Source organism: Bubalus bubalis, chromosome 1, assembly GCF_019923935.1.
Source record: "Bubalus bubalis isolate 160015118507 breed Murrah chromosome 1, NDDB_SH_1, whole genome shotgun sequence".
Classification (NCBI taxonomy): domain Eukaryota; kingdom Metazoa; phylum Chordata; class Mammalia; order Artiodactyla; family Bovidae; genus Bubalus; species Bubalus bubalis.
The window spans coordinates 70,256,279-70,281,047 of record NC_059157.1 but is presented as its reverse complement, the minus strand read 5'-3'; the positions used below and the strand labels follow the sequence as shown (position 1 = coordinate 70,281,047).

Here is a 24,769-nt window from a genome sequence, read left to right as displayed (position 1 = left end):
CATCAAAAAGATACTTTTCTAGAGATCAGGGGCAGGCTTCACAGGAGATACTAATCTGTTTATGCAGGCCAAAGCTATTTCTGTTTTAATTACTCTGAATATTTAATTCTTAGCATAATATATCAATGCTTGCTTGCAAAAGGAAGGAGTAAGGAAACAAGGGCAAAAATACACACAAAAAATCACTCCCCCCACCAAAAAAAAAAAAAAAAAAAAAAAACCTGGTTTATCAGAAACAAATCATTCATAGTGGTGGTCTAGAAAAATATCATCTAAGAAAAAACTGACCAAAAAAATGTTGTCTACTATCTAGAAGCTGAATCCACCAAGGCATTTTTTTTAGCGACAAAGGGTACTCTGATCTAAGGGCTGTTACAAGAGCCTACAAATTGGACACTGACCTGAGCCAAAGGTGATTTATTTGAATTATAAAACAAAAGTATTTTTCCTTTATTAAGAACATTATATATATATATATATATATATATATATATATGTATTTCTTGTAGCTTGACAGCTGGAAGAAGAAAATGTGTTAACTAGAAGCTGCAAAGGAATTCACTTTTGTAGTTCTTTATAAATTAAATGCACAGTCATACAAATGTTCTTCACCTGTCACTGGGATTCCTGACTGCTTTGCAACACTTTTGTGTATCAGATTCCTTTCCCTGGGCCTGGAAAAAACTCCTTCTGAGGGTGAAGGCCAAAACCAGATGCTAAATTCATTCAGGTTAAAGAGTCCTCGAAATCCCGCCAGTTTCCACTCTGGGCTCCCCAGGTGTTGCAGCAGTAAAGAATCCACTTGCCAATGCAGGAGATGCAAGAGATGCAGGTTCCATCCCTGAGTCGGGAAAATCACCCAGAGTAGGAAATGGCAACCCACTCCCCTATTCTTGCCTGGAAAATTCCATAGACAGAGGAGCCTGGCAGGCTGCAGAAATTAGAGTTGCAAAGAGCTGAGAGCTGGACAGGACAGAGCACACACCCACATCCCCCACCTTGCCTTTGACCCTGCCAGATCCCACCCTTAGCAAGTATTTGTACTTGCCTTTTCTTTTGAATTCTTGTGATAGTTTTCTATTACTGAAGTTTTATTTCACATCTCTGCTATGAAGTGAAATTTAGCATGAACTCTGCTGATTTCTTCTTCAAAAGATAAAATACATTTTCACAAGTTGAGGGCATTAAATATTATTTGTTGTTTAAACGTGTACCATTGATATACCTTTTCTCTAGCTCATGTACAATAATTGAGAGAATAGTGTATTACTTTAATAAATCTTTCTGCTAACTTTTCACTTCTGCCATTTGTAGGAGCTTCCATGGCATACTCAGATTCAACAGAGCAATGATTGTTTTGTAGGTGCCTCAGTGGGTAAAGAACCTGCCTGAAATACAGGAGACCCTGGAGACATGGGTTTGATTCCTGGGTAGGGAAGATCCCCTGGAACAGGGCATGGCAACCCACTCCAATATTCTTGTCTGGAGAATCCCATGGACAGAAGGAGCCTGGCAGGCTATATAGTCCACAGGTCACAAAGAGTCAGATGCAACTGAGCAAAGCACTACCATTTTCATATTGGTCACTGATATATTTTGTCTTTATCCACATATACATTGAAAGTGAAAGTGAAAAGTGAAAGAAAGTGAAGTCACTCAGTCGTGTCCGACTCTTTGTGATCCCGTGGACTGTAGCCTACCAGGCTCCTCTGTCCATGGGATTTTCCAGGCAATAGTACTGGAGTGGATTGCCATTTTCTTCTCCAGGGGATCTTCCTGACCCAGGGATCGAACCTGGGTCTCCTGCATTGTAGACAGATGCTTTACTGTCTGAGCCACCAGGGAAGTCCACATATACATTGCTATTGATGTAATATTAATTATTTTAATACTATTTATTATTGCTAACCTAAATTAAATGGATCTCTGAAATCTATTGTCCACTTACCATGGATATTTTTAATATTTTTAAATGAATTAAAGTTTTCTATTTTTAATTTTCCTATTACTAAGATTATTAAAGAATTCAAAAGTTATTTTTATTTTTAGAGAGCATCTGATCCTGTAATTGTACTTAGTGAAAAAGAATGAAGTATTTATGAAGTACAATAGAAGAGAATTTTTCTTTTCTACCCAATCCCTGAGATAACTGTTCGACATCCATCATCTTAAGAAATTTTTCATGAATTATTCTAAAGCAATTAAGAAATACCCATTTTCTTCCAATTCTCACATTTAATTATATTTAAAAAGTAATTATTTAGTAAAATAATATTAAAAATAATTTGTTAAGTACTTTTGCAGCCAAAAACTTTATATCATATCTATCTTAAGGACTTCATGGGTGGGGAAGATCAGATCGCTAAAGTAGTGCTCGTAGAGTGGGATCTATAATTTCAAACGCTTTTAACATTCTTCATCAGTGACTTTTAGTCACTTGCTATACATCAACACCAATTTCTATTAATCACCACCCAATCCATAACCAAATGAGAAAATGAGATTATGCATTTGGTCATAAAATATTAACGTAGAATTCTAAAAGTGACAAAACGGTCTATTTTTGATTTGTCTACAAATCAAAGCAAGCAAGTCTGTTTTACATAAATGGCTTTTTTACAAATTTGAAATGTGAATATATTTTATTTTTTTTCCCAGTGAGTACACAATACACAATTCTTTGACAATACTATTAACCAATTTTATGCCAATTTCTTTTCTGATCTAACAACATCAAATGAAACACATTAAGATTTTGGACGCTGTTTGGTGACTTAAACAAACTACAATTAAAAAAAAATCCATCTATAAAACAAAGTATAAAAAGTCTACCCACGGCCACAAAATCCCTTATCTTGCAACACTTTAAAGTCACAATAAATGGTTTTGAAAAGTATGAGATCAGAAAAATTAGTAAATTGAACTTCGTTAAAAAAGTATGGTGTTTCCTTTGAAGTACATATCCAAAGAGAAGCAAAAGAAAAGTTAACTTCACCTCTAAGATAATGTGGAAAGACATGTTGCTTTACACCAATTCTTGTCAAGTAATTCTATAAATACAGTATACAGAAGCAGGTGAACAAATTAGTGAATGTTATGGTTCTGCATATCTTTAATACTGACACACAATCACTTTCCAGTGGAGAAGATAAACCATAGTTTAGAGCTTCTTCGTATTATAAGTTGTCAACGGGCAATTACATAACTTTGTTGAATAGAAATCTAGAGGTGTTCTATTAAACTCATACAAACTTTCAACTCAAAACCCATTGAAAGTATATTTAAATAGAGTAGTAGGCTATGACATAGAACACCATTTAATGTTTTGTTACCCCGAGAAAATCAACTTGCAATGTTTTTACTTCCCTTTGATTACAGGTTATTGTAAATGCTGGTCTTCATTTTCCTATATTTGCCATTGAACTGGATTCAAATCCTGTGAAGAAATCAGTTGTTTTCATATCCCCGTACTTTAAATTCAGCCTGGGGGAGAACTGGAGAATGGGAAGGACCACTCTGCTTGCCTACACTGAGGAATACATGAGTTGGATACTAATTCGGCCGCTGCCCCCAATACAGACCATGTGTGTTAAGAATGGAGCTATTCTCGTGTAGGGCATGATGACACAGCAGGGTTGCCTGTGAGGGCAAGATGAGATTACATTCTCCTACCTAGACTTCCTTCTGACAGCTTAGGCAGGCCTTTGTTTAGACCTGCACAAGAGTGAGTTCTGTGCATTTCTAATCATTTAACCGGCTTCCAAATGAAAAAAAACGTGGAGCTCTCATGACATTCTGACTTACACTTACTGGAAGTTTTTTACATATAGCAAGGTGACAAAGGCTTTGATTTTCGGTAGTCTTCCTGAATTCAAGTGGGTAGCCACAGTATTTTTTCTTGCTTTATATCTACAGGAGGAAAATATTTTGGGTGCAATATTAGCCAATTAATCTAAAACTAGACTTAACGGAGAATGTGATCTATTGTAAAAGAATATTCCAAGGAAACATAAGGCGACATACTCTAACCAAAACAGTTAATTTTTATGAATTGAAGGTATGATACTATGCCCTGGATTACTCCAGAAGTCACATAAACATACTCTGTTTTGAAATCTTTATTAGCCACATACACTTGCCAGTTACCAGGGGTAAAAGTCTATGTGTAGTATCTGTAATGAATTAAAGTTTCAGGCTAACTTGGGTTATAGAGGAGCATGAAGCATAAAGAAGGAACCAAAAAATGAACAAAACTTTGCATTTAAATAGAAAGAGATGAAGTAGGGGATTGCATAAATAAAAAACTAAATTCTTCACATCCTACAGTTGCATATAGGTATGTATTCATTCTTCACAGAAATGTCTCATCATCCCCAGTCTCTCTGTCTCACAGAAATCAAACTGCATTAAAATTCAGGCACTGATGGTAGAAAGATGACAAAGGGAATAATAAGTGTGTCTCAGAATTCTTTTTCTCTTCAGTGTAGAAATGAACTACATGGGAGCAAGAAGATGTAGGGGTCCGTAAAGAACATTATGCTCCTCTACTCTTGCCTGTGTTGGTGCAGCCTTAGGGAACAAAAAGATGGAAACATTTAACTAGGTTCCTCTCTTTGCTATAACAGTATGATACACAGTTGGTGACTGAGCCAATAATGCACGGAGTATGAACTGTCATTTAAACTGGTCCCATATTTTAGAATTGATCTTAACCATCCTAGTGAATATTTTTCAAAGTACCAACTACTGAACATATCATAGGACAAACATGAGAAAGCATAACTAGAAATATAATTTACAATTGTGTAGGTAGCACATGGAAAAATGTCACAAGTGGGAATTTCAGGAAATTTCTCTTCTACTTGACTGATTGACTATACATGTACAGTAGCTAATATATATTTCAAAGCATCTTCATTTGGATGATACATGACTGATGTTCAGGAACTTCTGGTTCTCAAAGTCGTAAAAACAAATGAGGCAGGACACTGTTATTAATGTCCACTTATGAGGTTTGGTTTTATTTAAAAAGTGTATAAACATGCATTGTTCTTCTTTAAAATTATTCTTTTCGATTTACTCATTCAAAATGGGTCAAACATTTTTTAGTTGGTAGCCAATTTCTGAGAATGAACCATAAAAGATTTATTCCAATAAATCTACTTACTGTGAACTGAACATACTCTGAACACTGCTTTTTAAGCACTTACAATTTGGCTATACATTTGGTGGCATAAACTTCACTTCTTAATCAAATGAAACACAAAGTTGCAAATAGACTGCATTATTTTTTAAAAGTCATGAATTTAAGTGATGCAGCTCTATCCTCTAGCATGTACTGTACATGTATTAGAAAGATGAAACAAGATATTGCAATAGAGTTTTTGTATTTGGGAGCAGCCCAAGTATGTCCTAATAATAAATTGCCTCTTTAACTATTTGCTAGATATTCTAGAGTTCATTTTGTTTCCTTGGGGAACTTCATATTATATTCTGACTTAATGAGTTGGAGAGATTAGTTATGGTAATTCAGACAACGCTTTTTTAAAAAACTGTAATATAAATACAGCTCTTGTGAAACACACTAATTTCCTTTTGCTTGTTGTAATTCTGAGACAGGTCAATTACAATGACAGGTAAAGTTGTTTCTAAACATAACTTTAATTTCCTTTTTTAAAAAGCAAGTTTAGTACATCATCGCTACCTGTATATTTTAATGCCTATTCAGTTTTAGGACTTCAACTTCCTTCTTTTGACCCCTGTTCTTATCAATAGTAAAAGCCACATAACTGCTTTTTTTTTTTTATTATTGACTCAGTCCCTGATGTTCAAAGAAGACTTAGCCAACATCACTGTTACTTTGCATCTTCCTATTTCTACACCCCAACTGAAACCCCCCTAACATCATTGGTTACAACCAGCATTATCCAACCTAGCTTACAGTACAGAAACTCCCTTCACATTCAGTCTTTTTCTTCATGTCACGAGGAGTAGAGATTTGTGCTTATCACCAAATAAAATTGCAGTGCAAAATTTAAACATAAAAGTTACACAATTAAAAGTTAATATATGGCACCACAGCCTATTAATTCACATATAGTACAACAGACCAATAAGAACAGACAATAATATGAACAGAGCTAAAAAGAGTGAGCTTGCATAGCAATGCACAAAAGAAATTATATACAGAGGAAAATCCTTTTCTTCCTGGAGGGCGAGCTTTGTTTTCTTTCTTTTTTATATACTCCTGACAAGAAAGAGTTAAGGTGGGTGGTGTACTTAAGAGAAGAACACAAGTAAAATATCTGTGGGATATGTGTGGCTGTGTCTTTACATCGCATTTACAGTTCTTTTAATAGTACATAAATAAAGAAATTGTTCATTGCACTGTTTAGTGTTATCACTTCCATGAGTTCAGACCTGATGGTCTTTCAGAGCAGCTTTGCATGTCTCCTCTCAGTTACTCTGTGAAGAGATTAAAAAAACAAAACAGAAATAAGTTTGCATTTAAATTAAGTATTCTGTATCTTGATCAGCATAACGAAAAGCAAGGCAAACAGATAATAGATGAAGATGTATCTTGGATTTTGTTAGGTTGTGAATTTACAAATTTTTGCTTATGAAAAGGGAAAGACAAAGAAAATTGTAAAATTTCGACACTTAAAATCCAAGTAAATCATTTTTATATTTCGTATGAGCCTATAATTACTCCCATATAATAGTTACAGTAAAATCCAAGTAGTCCTGAATCAAATTAAAATGATAAACACATCTTAATTATAATCAGATTAGTAATAGGTAACAATAATAACTCCCATTAATTAAAATGAAAGAAATTTACAGTTTTGAAAGTACTTTCAGCTTTCATTATCTCATGGCATTCCCCAGTCTGAGCATCAGAGTAATGTGAGCCTAAGAGTAATGCAATGCTTTTGATAAGGGCATAGAGTCAGGAAGGCAGTTTCCTTTCTTTTCTCACAGAACCAGAGAAGGTTGAGAAGACTGGAATTCAGGGCTATTCCTTCAGATAAACTGAATTCAAGGAAGCAATTGAAAATATAATACTGAGACTGGTTAGTGAAATTGGTAACTTCCATGATGCAATGAACACAAAGAATTCAATGCTTTTTACTGTGTGTGACAGACTGCGACATGCTCTCTTTCTCTAGTATTTTATACTTAAAAAGTAGTTTAATTATATTAACTACCAATGCCAGTTCTTTATCAAAAAGAGAAATTTATATGTTACTGAAATCAAAGTACTACAAATGAACTAAAATCAATGATGAACTTTTCAAGGCTGACTTCCTAAATGTACAAAATAAAAAAATAAAGAGCGACTAGGGGATAAGGAATTCCCAAGAAGGTTCTTTAAAACTACCAACAAGCCAATATTTCCCTATTGTGCTCAGTTAAACAGGCAAAGAAAACTTCAAAAAAACTATATTTAATTCACATGTAAGTATTAACATTAATTGCCTAACTTCTATAATTTCTGTACAGAAAAATCCAAGCTTGAGACAGAAGAAATGTTTATTTGACTGATAGAAACAGCAATGGTCTTTATTATAACCAAACCTGCTCAAAATCATAATTCAATTTTTTCTCATTGTAAAGCGAGCTTTCTACAATTTTTAAATTTGTTTACTGTGGCAGTGTTATTGATAAGATTCAGGACATACTTCGAAATACGGTAACTTAGCATACTAAATATCTTAGAGTGAGGGAGTTTGAAAAAATTAGCAGAAGCATAAAGAGCACTCTGACCTCTCCCACCTCACCCTTCCCTGAAGGATGATGATAAAATCTATGTGACAGATACCTGCCCTGTACCAAGAGGAGGGAAGATACTCTTGTCAAAACCTTGTTAAACTAACCCTTAGTTACTTCTTCACTCTTTACTACCCCCAGCCCAAACCTCTTTTTAAATTCTCACACATTTACTCTTTGTCTAACGGAGCAAAAAATTTACTGCTCTGGTCCCTTCTTTGAGTCTTCATTCTCTTGTGAAGGCTCCCATGTTCATGTAAAAATTCAATAAAATTTGTATGCTTTTTTTTTTTTTTTTCTGTTAATCCCTCTCATCAGTTTGGTTTTCAGACCCAGTCAGATATTCTAAGAGGGTCAAGGAAAACATTCTCCCTTACGCTATTGGCCCAGTTTTCTTTCTGAATCACCACAGCCTTTTAAATGCCCTAAGGCACTTACATAATTCACCTGTAAACTGTCCTTGACTACTTGAGCCCATATATCCTATGTCAAGAAGGTCGCTGGCATTGCGTTGGTGGCTTCCCCTCAAAGCATCGGCTTTCCTAGGCCCAGTGGATCCCTTAGAAGAAGCTGTTCCTGACGAGCTGTGACCCCCTGGAGATGGAAAATTGGGCTTGCTGTAGGGCACCAACGTCTCCTCTAGAAAAAAGGGAACGCAATGGGTTTAGGTGAACAGCTACACAGAGGCAAAACAAATTTAGCTTTAAGCTCAAGCTAGGCTTTTTTATCATTTCACTCTTTAGTAAAATCAAGAAGAATTTAACAAGACCCAGATATTAAAGGAATTTCCATGTGCAGGCAACATTTCCTACAACAGGAACTGAGGCAGGATTAAATTAAAAGAGATCTTGGGATACGTATATATCGTCATGTATTATTTGCAAAATTTAAATTCATTATAAAAGAGATTTGCATATAATGACTGTAATGTTTGACAAAATCTTTTCTGAAAATAATTTCTGGGTTCAATGGGGCTGAAATTTAATTTTTTGATTAAGATGGAAGGAACATGGTTTTTGTCTTAAATTATGGCAACATTTTCTCAATTTAGATAAAGATCTATACGTTAGTTAATAAACTAAGCTTCTTAAATTTCTATTGCTTCTTTGAATAGAAATACACTATTTGAAAAGCTGTTTTATTTCCTTAAAAGAAAAAGAGAAACTCATTCATTTTAATAATTAATGTTCCTATCCTTTTTATGTACCATCTCTCTAAAAATAATTCATGATGTGCATTTGCTATTGTTGCTAAGTCATTTCAGTCTTGTCTGACTCTGTGTGACCCCATAGACGGCAGCCCACCAGGCTCCCCCGTCCCTGGGATTCTCCAGGCAAGAACACTGGAGTGGGTTGCCATTTCCTTCTCCAATGCATGAAAGTGAAAAGTGAAAGTGAAGTCTCCCTCCCTGCTTCTGCTGCTAAGTCGCTTCAGTCGTGTCGGACTCTGTGTGACCCCATAGACGGCAGCCCACCAGGCTCCCCCGTCCCTGGGATTCTCCAGGCAAGAACACTGGAGTGGGTTGCCATTTCCTTCTCCAATGCATGAAAGTGAAAAGTGAAAGTGAAGTCTCCCTCCCTGCTTCTGCTGCTAAGTCGCTTCAGTCGTGTCGGACTCTGTGTGACCCCATAGACGGCAGCCCACCAGGCTCCCCCGTCCCTGGGATTCTCCAGGCAAGAACACTGGAGTGGGTTGCCATTTCCTTCTCCAATGCATGAAAGTGAAAAGTGAAAGGGAAGTCGCTCAGTCGTGTCTGACTCTTAGCGACCCCGTAGACTGCAGCCTACCAGGCTCCTCTGTCCATGGGATTTTCCAGGCAAGAGTACTGGAGTGGGGTGCCATTGCCTTTCCTAAATACTTAATACTTTGAAATGCTACTGTTTCTCCCTCTCTTTTTCTCTTTCTTCTTTCATTTCCCCCCCATCTCTCTTCCTCTCCACCCCTGTGTTTCTTCTCTCTTTCTAGGTTTAAGTTATCATTACTGATTAGATGACTAAAAAACATGCTAGCTGGATTTAGCATTTCTCTTCTTAGATACCTTTAATGACAAGGATCACATGACTTTTATTTTGCAGCCTTAATGATGTAAGCTTCCTAAATGTTCCACTAAATCTAGATATTAATATTATCATCTTTTAGCTCTTTCCTAACTATATTTCAAGCTAAAACTTTAAGCACCAAGTTGTGACAAAATATAATTATTGAAAATGCATGAGTAGAGGACATATCCAGAAAAGACTGAGTCCAAATAAATAAAAGAATGTGTAAGGAAACTTTCAGTGTGTGTGTGTGTATGTAAGGTTTAATACTCAATGAATTCTGAAATAAGAAGAGATGTTGCAGAAATGATTTCTATAAGTGGTTAAATGTACCTCCACCAAAAAAAAAATCCAACTGCAAATGATGAAACTTATTTTGTGACATTTCCAGCAAGCTTGATTTATAAGCAAAAACATTTCCCATTGAAGTGCTAATAATCAACTCAATTTAATCAGTTGGAAAAGTGCAGGTGCCAGTTTAACCTTTTCTAATATGAGAATTCTGTGATTGTCTGTTTATTTGCGACTTTGTTACTTCCATTAATTTACTAATTTGACTGAAGTGAGTTCTCTAAAAATGACTAGTTACTTCAGTCAAAATGGACAAATTGGTTGAAGGCAGAGATTCAACTGATACTAAAGATGAAGTTTAGTGGTCTTAAAAGTACTCAATACAAACAAAAATGGCAAAAAAAAAAAAATCAAATGGTTTCCTGAGCATTACCGATGAAGCCTGGATGTGTCTTGGGCTCAAAGACCCTATGCAGAGATTAACTTGAGGAAGGCCCCCTACTGGACTCAGCCTTAAGGGATGCGCAGGTGAGCTTTGCTGTGAATTCCAACTTCAATTAGTGATTCAAGGCAAATTCATTTCAGATGCCCTTAAACAACTGGCATTTCCAAAATACCTGGTAGAAAAAAAAGGTCAAAGTCCACACTTTCTTGGGACTGTGCAGAACACACCTGGTCCGACACCTTGTTTGTGGAGGGCTTTCCGTATGTCTTCTGGGCGTTCAGTGGAGTTTATCCATTCCTGGGTTTGTCGCTGCCACTCTAGGGACGTTTTAGCTGGACAATCCAAAGAGCTCTTTGTGTCTTCTAAGTTGGCTGCTTGCTGTCTCTCCAGAGAGCTTCCTTTTCTCTCTGTTGAATTTTCCACGTTACCAGCATGCTGGCTCGAGCCTATCTGCTGCCTTAAACCCTGACCTGGAGGGGGATCTGGTGGTGGTGGAAGATCTAAAAATTTTGAATAATGTTTAGAATAAACTAAAATGTAATAAAAAAAATACAGGTTTTAATTCAAGATGAAGAAAAAAGAAAAACGTCGCCCTCCTAAAGGTATCACCCATACAAAATAAATTTTGGAGAGGAAAGTTCAGTTATTTATTTCTGAAATGGATATTATTGATCTCTTTGCTATCTTTTGATCACAGTGCCTTTGAAATAAAATCAACCGATTTTCTCCAACTATTGTACATGGTGAGTGTTTTCAATTGCACATGAAGGCTGATGTTCAAGGTGTAAAGGACACTTTATGATTTCTCCATCTTTAATCCATTCTCCACTGCCACCTCCCTAAAGTAGAATACTAGGACACAAAACAACTAGAAATTCTAGCAGCTGTGTTAATAAAAGACCCTGGAAGAATAAAAGCTGCCCTGTCAATCTCCCTAGGAAATGTTGCCCTCGGGAAATTAAGAACTGTATGCTGTATCATACAAGCATATGACTGCTCTTATTCGTGTATGTGGCACATTCAGCAACAGTCAAAGTGTTAAGCTAACATTTATTAAATGCAATTAACATTCTGCCTGACAACCAATTCTAGCTGTTCGTTTCATGAGTTAGCTAATGAGTTACAACTAATATATTATAATCTTCCAATGTATTAATTTTAATAAGTAATAACCAATGTTCAGATTTTAGATAGAATATGCTTCATGGTACTAGAGAAGGCAATGCATCATGAAAAACTGAGATGTAGTGGAATAAATCATTTTTCATAAAAGCTCTTTACATTAAATATATGAAAAAAGTTCAAATACCTAGCTAATTTTTCATTTTTCTCTTATTAGCTTGTTAGACCATGACACTTTTATAGTTTAAATGTCTTCAATTGTGAAATCATAGTCGCTTTTTTTCATATTTCTTTAAGTATTATAGTTCTATTATATAATGTATACTGTTATACTAGTCCTATACTAATATACTTTGCTGAAGATTTTGAGATCTCCTAAACATTCTAACATTCCTTTGGATTATTTCCTCCTCATTTTTCTGGAATGTTGTTGTAAACTTCTTTGTTCATCCTTAGAGTATCAACAGCTATATTATTTGTTCAATTATCAATTTGTTCAAGATCAATTATCATGGACAATATATATACTTGTATCATTAATAGAGGATAATGTATATAACATAGATAATTATTTCCCATGCCATCTTAGCAATGGTGCACTTGTTTCTAATAATATTGTTCATGAAATTCCAAAGGAGAAAGTATAAATTTCTTGTGTACACAAGATAGTTTCTTTAATGAAGGCTAAGTTGCTCCTTTAAAAGACTTTCTTAGGAAGCTTCATGTTCTCTTTTATGAGCAAACTAATATTGAACTTCATTGAACTGACAATGAAAATCTCCTCAGGATTTACTTGGGGAGTTCCTACATTGGTGCAGCATTCCCAGTTCTTATGTACATCATCTTGTTAGATTATGAATTATTAATTATTGAAGGGAACTTGGTTTCTATCTGGGAGAACAGAGTTGCAATTGGAACATTTCTTCCAAAATGAAAAGCTAATCCAATATTGAGAGATCTGTTTGTTGAATAATTCACCAATGAGTTTGGTGCTTCCTCTATACTCAATACTGATTTCCTTCAGTTTGTATTATTATAAATGCAAATTAATTATTTTACGTGAGTTATGGGACTTAAGACTGCCAGTTGGGGGGAAATTATTACATTTGCTTCTAAAATAACATATCTTTGTCATTGATTTTTATTCTCCATCAGAGCAGCTTAATTTTTAAAATGGCCAAAATGGCATCTGCTTATGCTAGCTAAAATTCTGATTACTATTTAATTTAACCTGAAATTATATGGCTACATAATTAAGTAATATCCTTGGAGTTTGTATAGTCTAAGATGAAAGAACATTGAAAGCACATTGAAATAAACAAATTGGAAAAAAGATGAGATTAAGAATGGCTGTGGAAAAAATGAAAGAATGTAATCAAATATGTTTACTTAAATTAAATTTATTATTCATTTCTCTGTTGATTCATTTCAACTAAATCAATTCACCAAAGAGACTCTTACTGGCCTACTGAGAATTTGCAATTGTCAGGCACAACAATCCAGTGATATGTGTGTCATTATTATACTCTTTTTTAGGTAAGAAAAATCGGCATAAAGAAATCAAATATCTCCAGCCCGGGTCTCTCTTTCCATGAACTCAAGATTCATCTTAAAGTAAATCCATATTGGAGAGTTCGGCTTTGATGTTTAGTAAGCATCTCAAATGTCACACCTGGAAACTGAGCTCTAGAACTTCCTGTGCAAAATGTTTCCTCCCTAATGTTCCTCATCTCAATTACTACAAGCTGGTCATAAGACTGGAGTAATCTTTGGCTTCCCTGCTTTATACCTTTACTAATTTCATTAACCTGTGGGCTCTGCCTCCGAGTTTAGAATTCAACCTTTCTCATTGCTTCCACCGATTCTAGCTTGGCATGGATGTCAACCACCTATTCCCTACATTACCTATATAGTTTCTGTGTGATTCCACACAGACTCACATTCAGGCTATCTGAATATAGTATCCAGAATGGTTTGTTTTTAAATAAAAACATAAGGAAAATCTGTAACTCCCCTGCCTTATGTACACACTCTCTCTCTCTCACAGACACACACACACACACACACATACACACACACACACACATGCGCATGCACACATCATTAGTGTTTTCTCAAAGTAAAGAGCCAATGTCCTTACAGAGGCTTATAGGGTCTTCAGAAAAATGGTCCTCACTTACTTGTCTGACTTCACACTCATTTTGTTGCTCTCTCTGCTTCAGCTACAGTCCATGGGGTCACAGACATGACCGAGTGACTGAGCACACACACTGCTTCAGTCACACTGTTCCTCTTCCTTTTAATTAAATACTTCAGGATTCCACTCGCTGTTCTCATTTCCTGGAATGACTTTTCCTCAGATATAAGCATTGCTCTTTCTCTTGTAATCTTCCAATCTTTTCTCAAATGTCATCTTCTTGGTAAGGCCTCCCCTGAGCTCTCTACATTAAAAATATCTCCCCCATGTCTATAGTTCTCAGCTTCCTTCCTATGTTTTGTTTTCTCCATGACACCACCATCTTGTATATCCTTATTTTTCACTTTTATATATATGTTGGTCTTTATCTATCTTCTCTCACTAGAATGTAAGCTACAGGAGGCCAGGGGATTTTGTCTGTATAGTTCCCACTGTGCCTGTCATTTGGTAGGAACTTAATAAATATTTGAATGAACAGATTTATGAATGAATAGATTAATGAATAGAATAATGACTAATTTGCTCAATGGTCAAAGTTATTCCATGGCAGAGCTGGGAAAGAGCCCTTTCTCTGAAGAGACATTAGGATGAGGGGAGGACAGGCTGGAAGGTGACAATTTAGGGAAAAAAGGCTGACAGAGAACTTGCCTCCTTTGTTCAGCATTGGTCAATGTATTCGCTTTAAAGGATATTCTTTGGTTTATGCAAATGGAATAGATGATTTGCACTGAACAATGCCTACTTAGGTGAGACTTTATCCAAGGGGGAAGAACATTTCTTAATATGTGTGTGGGTTTTTGCATAGTCTTTGAAGCAGAGACTGATACTGCCTCAATAATAATATTCCTGCTCCAGTAGTTAGTTTGATGCCATGTGACAGAGTTCCTGTCCAAGAAGGAGTGATTGTACCGTCTGTGGGACAAGCCATCATCTCATCTAGTTGCTCACTTGTGCCCAACTCTTTGAGACTCCACGGTCTACCAGGTTCCTCTGTCCATGGGATTCTCCAAGCAAGAATACTGGAGTGGGTTGCTAGTTCCTTCTCCAGGGGATCTTCCCAACCTAGCATTCAAACCTGGGTCTCCCATATTGCAGGCAGATTCTTCACCATCTGAGTCACTGACTAGCCATAGAACATTCCAGATAATCACTTATGTTCTGTCTTCCCTCACTCAGAAACCAGGAAGGTCCCATCTTGGAAATAACGGGGTATCAATATTTAAGCAAACATCTTTACTGCTTCGAGGAGAGCCACCTGACCTTTATAAATCACTGTGTCTGTGAGAAATAAACTCTTACCATGCTAAGCCACTGAGGGGATAGAAGCTGTTTGGTACAGCAGCCATCAATAGTTACCCTGATTAATATATTCATAAACACTGTTGTAAAATCTATAATGCAAAAATTTTACTGTAAAAGATCTGTACATTAAGTGCTACTAAACTTCCCCAAAAGAACAGTTTGATGTTATATACAAATCATATGAACTTATTACTGATGCATGGACTCATACCATATAAAAACTACAGCATAAACATCTGTGGTAAAATAATAATATTCTTAAAGATAACCTGTCGAGTGCGATCCAAAATAAATCTTCTTTATCATACCTAAAATGTCTTTGGATCAAACACTTGTGAGCCAAAATATGCTTTGCAATATCAGTACTTTCAGAATGTATCTACTAATGACACATAATCCAAAATCTGTTTTGGAATGCTGGTAAATTTGAAAGTTTAGGAACCTATTTGTTTTTTGGAAATATAAGCAATATATCGATCATGCTTTAAACTAGGAGGTAGCTTACTTTAACTAGACATTCTGAAGAAAGCTTGCAAGGAAAATGTTTTAGGGAGAAAGAAAAGAGCTATTTTATTGATTTATATTTTACATCTTCCACATATTCTGGATATGATCTTCAAACATTTTGGAAAAGCCGCAAAAAAATCCATATAGTCCCTGGATATTTCCCTCTCTTCATGACAATCATAGCAGGAAAATCATACAAAATTATTAATGCTGAGATTTGTAATAGAATATCAGTGAATAGTCCTTTGTACTTAGAAGGAATAAGATCAACACTATAGACTGCTTCAAGTGCTCAACTAATCTTCAGATCACTGGAGGCAGAAAGGAGGTGGTACACATTTTTGCGCACCACAGGATATCCACTTATCGAGAATCAAAATCTTGATTGTACCCTTACCCTTGTATTCCACAGAAACACTTTCCAATGAAAACAAAGGAAGCAGGAAAGAGAAGTAAACCTGAAGACTTTTAGACAAGTTATTTTGGGCTTTTAAAGTCTTCTTAGCATTATAAAACGACAAGAGAAAGCACAATGGAGACTGCCAGCTGAAGACCTACCCTCAAACCAATAAAGAGCAAATACTTCCTTTCCAAGGAAGCCTCATCCTGTCCTATAATGTTAAGTCTAAGAGAATGAGATGAGTGCCAAGAACTCAGTTACAGCTTCTCAAAGCTAACTGCATATTAGGTTCTCCAGTGGAGCTTTAAAAACACTCATGGCTGGTTTTCACCCCAGAACAATTAAATCAGAATCTCCAGGGTGTATTTTAAGAGTTCCCCAGATGGTTCTAATGTGCAGCCTGGCTAGGTTCATTCTTTTGATGTTTGGTAGTGGTATCTCAGGAAAAAGTTTGTGTGCTTAGCGGAGACAGTGTAGAGAAGGGGGAAGAAATTTACCTTTTGGTCTGACATTATACTGGGCTCTTTACATATACTATCTTACATATTCCTTAGGATAAAACTTCAGTGTAAATACTTTTTTTCCCTATATTTAAACATGATAATTAAGTTGAAAACAGAGTTGATGAACTATTCATTATTGAAAAAGGATGTCTTTCAATAATATTTTGTTTCCTGAAACTAGCAGTATTTAAGCAAATATGCAAAGATTTGAGGCTGTATATAAGTGAAAAAATTGAAATAAATCAGCAAGCTATGGGCCAAAGTAAGCCATTGTCTGTTTTGTCAACGAAGTTTTATTGGAAATCAGTTATATCCATTCATTTACGTTTTTCTATAGCTGCATAGACACTACAATGGTAGTGTTAAGTAGTCTTGATAGAGATTGTTTGGCTTGGCTAAAGCCAAATCTATTTACTATCTGGACTTCTCAGAAAAAGTTTACTGACCCATCAACCAGATGGTCTATTAGCCCCGAAATTCATGAAATTTAAAAATTCATAAACTGGAAATCAGTCTTTTTCAAAAGTGATTCCATCTAAGATATCTTAATTCAGCTTCAAAAATGATTCGACAACATGGCGACTGCACATGCTACTTATGTTTTCTTCCTTAATCTTAAAAAGGAATGGTTGTTAGAAAGCACTAACGGAAAAAAGCCAGACCAGCAGAAAAATCAACATTGTCAAGCAGGATGGCATGTATTTCTTGGGGTTGGATAATTAGGAATAAATCCAGATTGTTCAAGAAAAGGGGGTATTTTATTGAAACAAGACCACACTGCCAGGTGTTCAGCCTGGTCACATAACAAGGTGATACCTGATCTACCATCATGTCTTGAAGCTAAGTTAATGACTTCACAGAACATGTCTCTTCAGTTAGGAGACCAGAGAGAAGAAAACAAACCTACCATCTGTCATTCCTTCCCTTCGGTGAGGCAATGCTGGTTGCGGGTCCACTCGCCCGCCCTTGTGTTTTTTAGTGGGCCGAGGCCTCTGACTTTGACTCAGGGCTGCACTGGTGTTACTGTCCGTAGAAAATGGGCTGGTTGGTCGAGGTCTTTGAGAGGAGGTAAAGGCTTTACCTAGAAAGTAAACAAAGGGAACGAGATATAGAGAATGTTATTATAAGGCACTGATTCTGTCTTATATTTCTGCTCTAAGACTAACTTCTAAAGCTGCCTGGAGATGTCATTTGAAGATACAAAATACTGGTCCATCTCCATAGAAAAAAATACGCCCTCTTGCATTTTTTTGGTCCAGTTTTTATAACCAATATACTACCCACTGAAAAATGCAAACAAATGAATATGAAACAAGTCCACCACAACAATCAATATTCCTTGATTGTATTTTTATTTAACCTTGACAATCTTAGTGACATTTTCATAGATATATGCAAATTTGTGCAGCTTTTACTCCTTAAAATTAAGAAAGCTTTTTCTGAAGTGAATTATGTACTGTCTTGTTTAATCAAATTTCACCCTTGGAATCTTACGAACTTTCTTTGAGCACAGAAAAATTTCCTGTAGTAATTACATTTTAAATTTTACATGGAAGGTCTGCTCAGACACATATATTAAATTGACCTTACCACCCATACACATACACAATGGATTCTACTTCTTTTAGCAGAAACTCAATAACATTAGTGTATAGTATAGGATAAATAGCAGTTTAAAATCATCTTGTAAAATCACCAAAGTGCAATAGGTATTTTCTGATGAATAGTACTCTATCTGAGCAGACTCCAAATTCTTATTGAAAAATGAAATGTGCCATGTCCTTTTCTTGTAGCTTAGTGTAATATGTTGGGAAATATATCGTGGCAAAAGGTTAATAAATTTTCAACATCTTAGGGGTTTAATAATATGTTTATTATGGCCTGAGAAGGTTTATGTACATATATTTATTTTCTTGTGCATGTTTTCATTTCATTCAAAATTATTGTATGTAGTTACGTTTTAAGTCAATGTGACATGATACTGCTTAATGTTTTATTAGCTATTAGCATACATGCAAGAAATGTACTTATGCCTTCTAATTTATTAGTTTCCTCTCACTTTCTACTGCTCTGCTTATAGCTATGCCACAAAAAGCACTCAGGCAATATAAAGTTTCTAACTTAGGCCTTATAAAGCAAGAAAACTCAAATAACTGTTACAGTACAACATATTTTAGTTCAGATGCTATATGAAAAATAAACCTCTGCAATGCCTGGGGAATCTTCCTTACTTTGTAGATACCTAGTGCATACTCAAAAGAGATAGTATAATGTTATATGGTGGTATAATTCAAAGAAAGTTCCCAAGACTCATTTTTATAACCTGAGAGTTTAGTGAAGGGTCAAAGTCATTTATCTTTACCTTACTATTTGAATACTATTAAGATTTCAAAAATGCATGTAGCATTTCATTAGTTTGTTTTGTAAGGCAGCTCAGTTTAATTCTTATACCAGAGTTTTCTGCTATGTGCATTTAAGACGTACACATAGTCATGTATTAATAATAGGATCATGCCAAAGCTATTTTGTTCAGTAAAACAAATGATTACAAAATTATTGATCTATTAATACAGTGAATCACATATTTATTTTCGAGTTAATAATAAAAATCCTTAAAATTACATAATTGGTCTTTTATATTATTATTATTTATTATTTTCAGAAACCCAAATTAAATTGTGCTACAGAAAAATACACAAGTAATCATCATTTTATTCAACTGGCAAATGCAGTGGGTCTATTTTTCACTAGCATCCTTTAAAACAAATAATAAATTATTGGATTAAAATCTTAACAGCCAAACAACTACTAAGACCATCAACCATTTGAACTGTTAGACTGACAGCCTCAGACCCATTCCCCCCATGCTGAGAAAGCCTTCCCAGAAAATGCATTTGCAGAAAGAAATGGGGCAAAGGAAAGTAATGGAGATAAAAGCTGAATAATGTTAATCACTGGGTACATTATTGATTGTGTGAGAATTTTGCAAAGTGTGAATTATTGAAAATTTAATGGCAATCTTAGTTGCAGCTTGGCTATAATAGAAGAAGGAAGCAGATTCCAGTTAATCAGTAGAGCTTAGAAGGGAAAGGGGAATAAAGGATGGAAGGCTGTGAAAGTGAAAAGTGAAACTGAAAGTTGTGTCCTACTCTTTGTGACCCCATGGACTATACAGTCCATGGAATTCTCCAGGCCGGAATATTGGAGTGGGTAGCCTTTCCCCTCTCCAGGGGATCTTCCCAACCCAGGGATCAAATCCAGGTTTCCCACATTACAGGAAGAGTCTTTACCAGCTGAGCCACAAGGGAAGCCCAAGAATACTGGAGTGGGTAGCCTATCCCTTCTCCAGGGGATCTTCCCAACCCAGGAATCGCACGAGGGTCTCCTGCATTGCGGGCAGATTCTTTACCAACTGAGCTATCCAGGAAGCCCTGGAAGGTGGTGAGTAGGAGCTTATTCTTGGCTCTGCAAGGGGAGTATCGGAAGAGAGTTCTGGTAATAACTGAGCATTCAGACTGTGTCCATGCAGATTAAAGAAAGCCCTGCAGTCAGACGCACTGAGAAGAAAGAACAGGAGGTCAATAGCTCATTGTTCAAGGAAAAGATTCTCTCATGCAAAGAGTGTGGACTCAGAGTCTACCAACCTGTTCTTGTAAGGCTGGTTCCATCCAGCCTAAAGCCAGCTTTATCTGCTGCTGCCACCAGTGCTTGCGCAAAACTGCCGCTGGCAAAGAGGGAACCATCTGAGGAGCTACCTACGCTAGATCTATGACCAGAAAACTTACGATCCTCATCAGATGCAGAGCCCCATCCATTTACCATTGAACCTAAAAACAAATGTAGTTGTCTAGTGAGTCGTAGGTATTGAACAGCTCATCGGCTTGTACACACTATACTAATGAACATGTAGGATTCCTCCACTCCTCGCCCTTCCTGGAGGTAAACCTGGTTTCATCCAGATTTCTTCAGCCATGCGCAAACATCATCCATGTTTTAAACATTTCTAGTGCAGAAGAATTAAGCTCACTTAAAACCTGCATCTGTTTGCAACCCCTGAATAAGACGTTTCCTATGACTCCATTCTGATGTTTTTCAAATTGCTACACAATTATTTTCTAGAAGAGAATTTCTATGTATATACTAAGGCCTAGAATTCAAAGAATAACACTTTTATTGAAATAAAGTATAGCATATTTAAAGTCAACTTATCAAGAACTCAGTTGAACGAATAGGGTGAATATATTTTGAATTTAATGTAGACTAGTGATAATTTTAGTGAAATGTACACTTGCTTACTGCAGAAGGGCTAGAATTATTTTCAGATTTTCAAATAAAAATTTGATTACTCAGGGAATAATAAAAACTAATAATAAAAATGCATAAATAATATCAGAACAAATAGAATATAACAAAATATTTCTTTTTGTAAAGTTGTATTATTTTCAAAGCTCAGTATGATTTCTTTGTTTTGCAATTATTTGAAGAGCTCTAGTTTTCTCTTTAATACTAATCTCCATTTTAGAAAATTAACCATTATAAAGAAAACCACTGACATTAATATGGATTTTTCTACAAAGTGCAAAATGGCAACAGAGGGAAAGAATCACAGCTTTATGTGTAAAGAGTTGCAAAACACAGGCTATTAAGAAATGATACTTAATTTTAGCAAGTCATTTACTCTTGGATCCTTTTTTATAGACCAAAGCACACTGAGACCGTACTCAATTGCTTAATAAAATTAATATTACAATATTTCAGTCGATGTACAATTAATATATGATACAATAAAGACACCAAGTATTGCTTATCCCAAATTTTTAAAAAGAGACTTAAGTGCCATAGTCTTAGTCTCTTTTATGTGAATATGTAGTTTATTTATTTAGAAATATTAACTAAGTTAATATTAGTTAATAATATTAACTAACTAATTAACTAAATTAGTTAATATTAATTAATATTAACTTAGTTAGTATTTCTAAATAAACCAAATACATATTCACATAAAAGCGACTAAGACTATGGCATTTAAGTGCCATAGATTTTTCCCCCCTTTTCTCTAACAGTTAAGAGACAACAGTATAATGTTGCCATGATAAAGTCTTTGTACCTTTAGCTGAGGTGCCAGGATGCAATAACATGGGTTCATGCACTTTCAAGACACAGAAAGCAGAAACCAGAAGGGTTAGAAGGATCAGAGAAGTTAAAAGGGTGTTAAGTGTAGCAGGGAAAGATAGAGTTTTAATTCTATTTGCCAAAAGCACGGAGATGCACTTTTTCCTTTCCAAATAAATTCCCTAGACACAGGCCACTGCAAGGAAGCCAAGAGAACTGTTTCTGAGTTAATAATCACAAGTCAAGGACCAACAGCCTAAATTGAAAGGAGAAATGATGCAATCAACTTTGCAATATAATGCTAGAGTAGATAAGAAAAAACCAAAGTGATTCAACCAGTGATTACGAAAGAACATGAAACTCTAGAACTGAGGATATTTTCAAAACATAGGAAAACTCAGTCCTGGTCTTTCCTATGTCCTATTTTCAGTATTTCTAAATGTCTGCTGAGTATCTTCAAATAAATCTGTGCCAACTAACGGAAACTCACTCTCCAAACAACCATCTCCTTTTCTATATCTCCAGTTTCATTCCTGATTTCCTTCTGGTCCCTTCTACCTTCCTCATTGTTGTATGAATTATTCTTTTCTGAAACATTGATCACATAATTCTGTTTGTCCATTCAAAGCCTTACTTAGTTTGTCAATACATTTAAACACCAACTGAAGTGTTTGAGATCCGTCAATACCCAGCGCAGCCTACCTTTCCAGTCCTATCCCTCTAAAATCCTGTGCCTTGTTACCTCTCCTGCCTTCTCTCATTCCTTTGACACATCTCTAGATTGCTACTAACTCTAGTGCCCACTGCCAAACTTTGAAGTCCAAATCATCTCTTTTACCACCCTGATTCTACTTCATCTTCAACCCTGTCCTAAGAGACTCAATCTCTTTACCTCCTGTGTTCTTTAAACAGTGCACATACAATAGCATATCGTTATCTCTGAAATGGAGCAGACCATTTGGTCCTTGTCCCCCATGTCCTCTGCCTGCCTTTTGTCTGTGGAAAAACTTTAGCCATAGAATAAGTTTAATCAGAGAAATGAGAAAATGCAAAAACAAAGGAAAACAGACAAAGGAGATCAAATAATAATAGTTTAGTCACTAAGCATATTCAAGGACCTTTAGTTCCTCCCAAGGGCTATAGATAACATCCTGAGCCATATCCTGTGAGCTGTCTTATAGATTCTGAACCCCCAGAATCTATAACCCCCACAAGGTGAAGAAGTTCACTACATGATGACCAGGCTGTAGCGAGGACATAAGCTGCCACAATTCTAAAAACTGGCCTCAAGAAATGGGAACCAACTGACCCTGGAACTGAAAAGTAACTTCTTAAAACAATCAAGATGATGCTGGTCAGACCACTAATGACCAATTTCAAGATGATTGTCAGAGCTGACTGAAATACATGTTGTTTCTGCATGTTGCCCCCTCTGACAGCTTATAAAAGGTCTTGCCCACTGATGATCAGTGGTGGGGAGTTGGCCTTTGGACAGGTGCCCACCTTCCTCTCCCCCAACTCTGCCATGCCAGTATGTCAAACAAAGCAAACCTTCCTTTCCACCAACCTGTCTTTTTACTGGCTTTTTGAGTGGCAAGCTGGACCCCACTTTTGATTACATCTCTACAAATTGGGCTTCCCAGGTGGTACAGTGGCAAATAATTTGCCTGCCAAAGCAGGAGATGCAAGAGAATCAGGTTCGATCCCTGGGTCAGGAAGATTCCCCTGGAGTAGGAAATGGCAACCCACTCCAGTATTCTTGCCTGGAAAATTCCGTGGACAGAGGAAATGGGGTGGCAAAGAGTCGGACATGACTGAGCAACTGAACACACGCTATAAACTAGAATTTGTTGCATGTATGTTTTCTCTTCCAGACAATGGAACTCTGGAGATCAGGAACTACTTGTTATGCATTTTAATACCTCATGTACAGAGACATTGCACAGTAAAAATTCCATAAACATTTGCATACTGCATTAAATGTCTTCAATAGTTTTATTATTTGGTATAAATTCATATGTGATTTTATTCCATGTGTAATTTCCTAGCCTTGGCCTTATTTTAGTTACAGCCAGAACATACAGTAACTCCTAGAAAATTTATTAAATAAGGAGTATAAGGTCAGTCAACTCTTGTTGATTACTTGGACAATGAGGAAAAAGTGATGTAATTAGTCCTTCATATGATGATTTCCACATACAAATTTGATTTACCCATGATGGAAAGTAGGAAACCTCATCACCCCAAACTAAAAAGGCGCCAGTGCCCTCAGCTTAGTATAGCTGAGTTTGCCTTCAAAACGGAGGGCAAGAAGCAAACAAATAAACAGAAGGTTATTGTTACCATCTTTCTAAATTCCATATATATGCAGAAGAAAAATTTTTCTGTCCCTCTTTGTTCCTCTGTTTTTTTGAGATATGGAGTATATATGATACATACATATATATGTATATACCCATGATATATGGAATGGGTACATTGTTTGCAAATATGTTTAAAGAAAATTGGCAATATACTATGAATAAAAAAGTATATTATATATATTGAATTCCCTCCATATTGTAAAATTGTTAAAATTTAACGATTACTAATGTCACCTCTCTGTCGCCACCATTCTTTCTTTAGATTTAAATAGCAAAGATTATCTGAGGATTTATGTAAACTATTACAAAAAAAAAAAAGAGGAACTTTTTATAAGAAAAGAAAAACAGTGATTCATCAATTAGAAAGTAAGTGAAAGTCCACGCATTGCAACAAAGACCCTGTGCAGACAAAAAAAGAGAGAGAGAAAAGTAAGCCCTTTTTTTTACAATTGGTTTTCTTTCATAAATGTAAATATAACCATGAAAATTGAAACCAACACTAGGTAAAACAGCTAAGGTAGAGATTCTTCACAAATTACAAGCGATCCATACCAATCTGACATGTTATAGCCCCAAACATAATCAATACATATTTAAACATCTAATGAAAAATGAATCTGTGTCACATAGCCAGATTTATTTGTGTTTGCATTTTCCGTCTTTCCAAATTTCTCAGGTTTCAAAATTGCTGAAAGCCAAAAAAAACTCTCAAATTTAT

The 24,769-nt window shown here is 35.8% G+C and overlaps 1 protein-coding gene across 9 annotated transcripts in view; it reads right to left on the bottom strand.

Annotated features, from left to right (window-relative positions):
• Nucleotides 1–2,623: 2,623 nt before the first annotated feature.
• The window catches only part of ROBO2 (roundabout guidance receptor 2), a 663,217-nt gene continuing 641,071 nt past the window's right edge, over nt 2,624–24,769 (bottom strand). For 3 of the 9 annotated variants that reach the window (XM_044940048.2, XM_044940052.2, XM_044940071.2), the window contains 5 exons: nt 20,221–20,403; nt 17,484–17,657; nt 10,773–11,045; nt 8,209–8,409; nt 2,624–6,465 (listed from right to left, as the gene is read on the bottom strand). In XM_044940048.2, coding sequence (XP_044795983.2) covers nt 6,464–6,465; nt 8,209–8,409; nt 10,773–11,045; nt 17,484–17,657; nt 20,221–20,403 — 833 coding nt within the window. In that variant the 3' untranslated portion in view covers nt 2,624–6,463. The remainder of the gene's footprint in view (nt 6,466–8,208; nt 8,410–10,772; nt 11,046–17,483; nt 17,658–20,220; nt 20,404–24,769) is intronic. The other 6 variants (XM_044940054.2, XM_044940063.2, XM_044940068.2 and 3 more) reach the window with 4 other exon arrangements.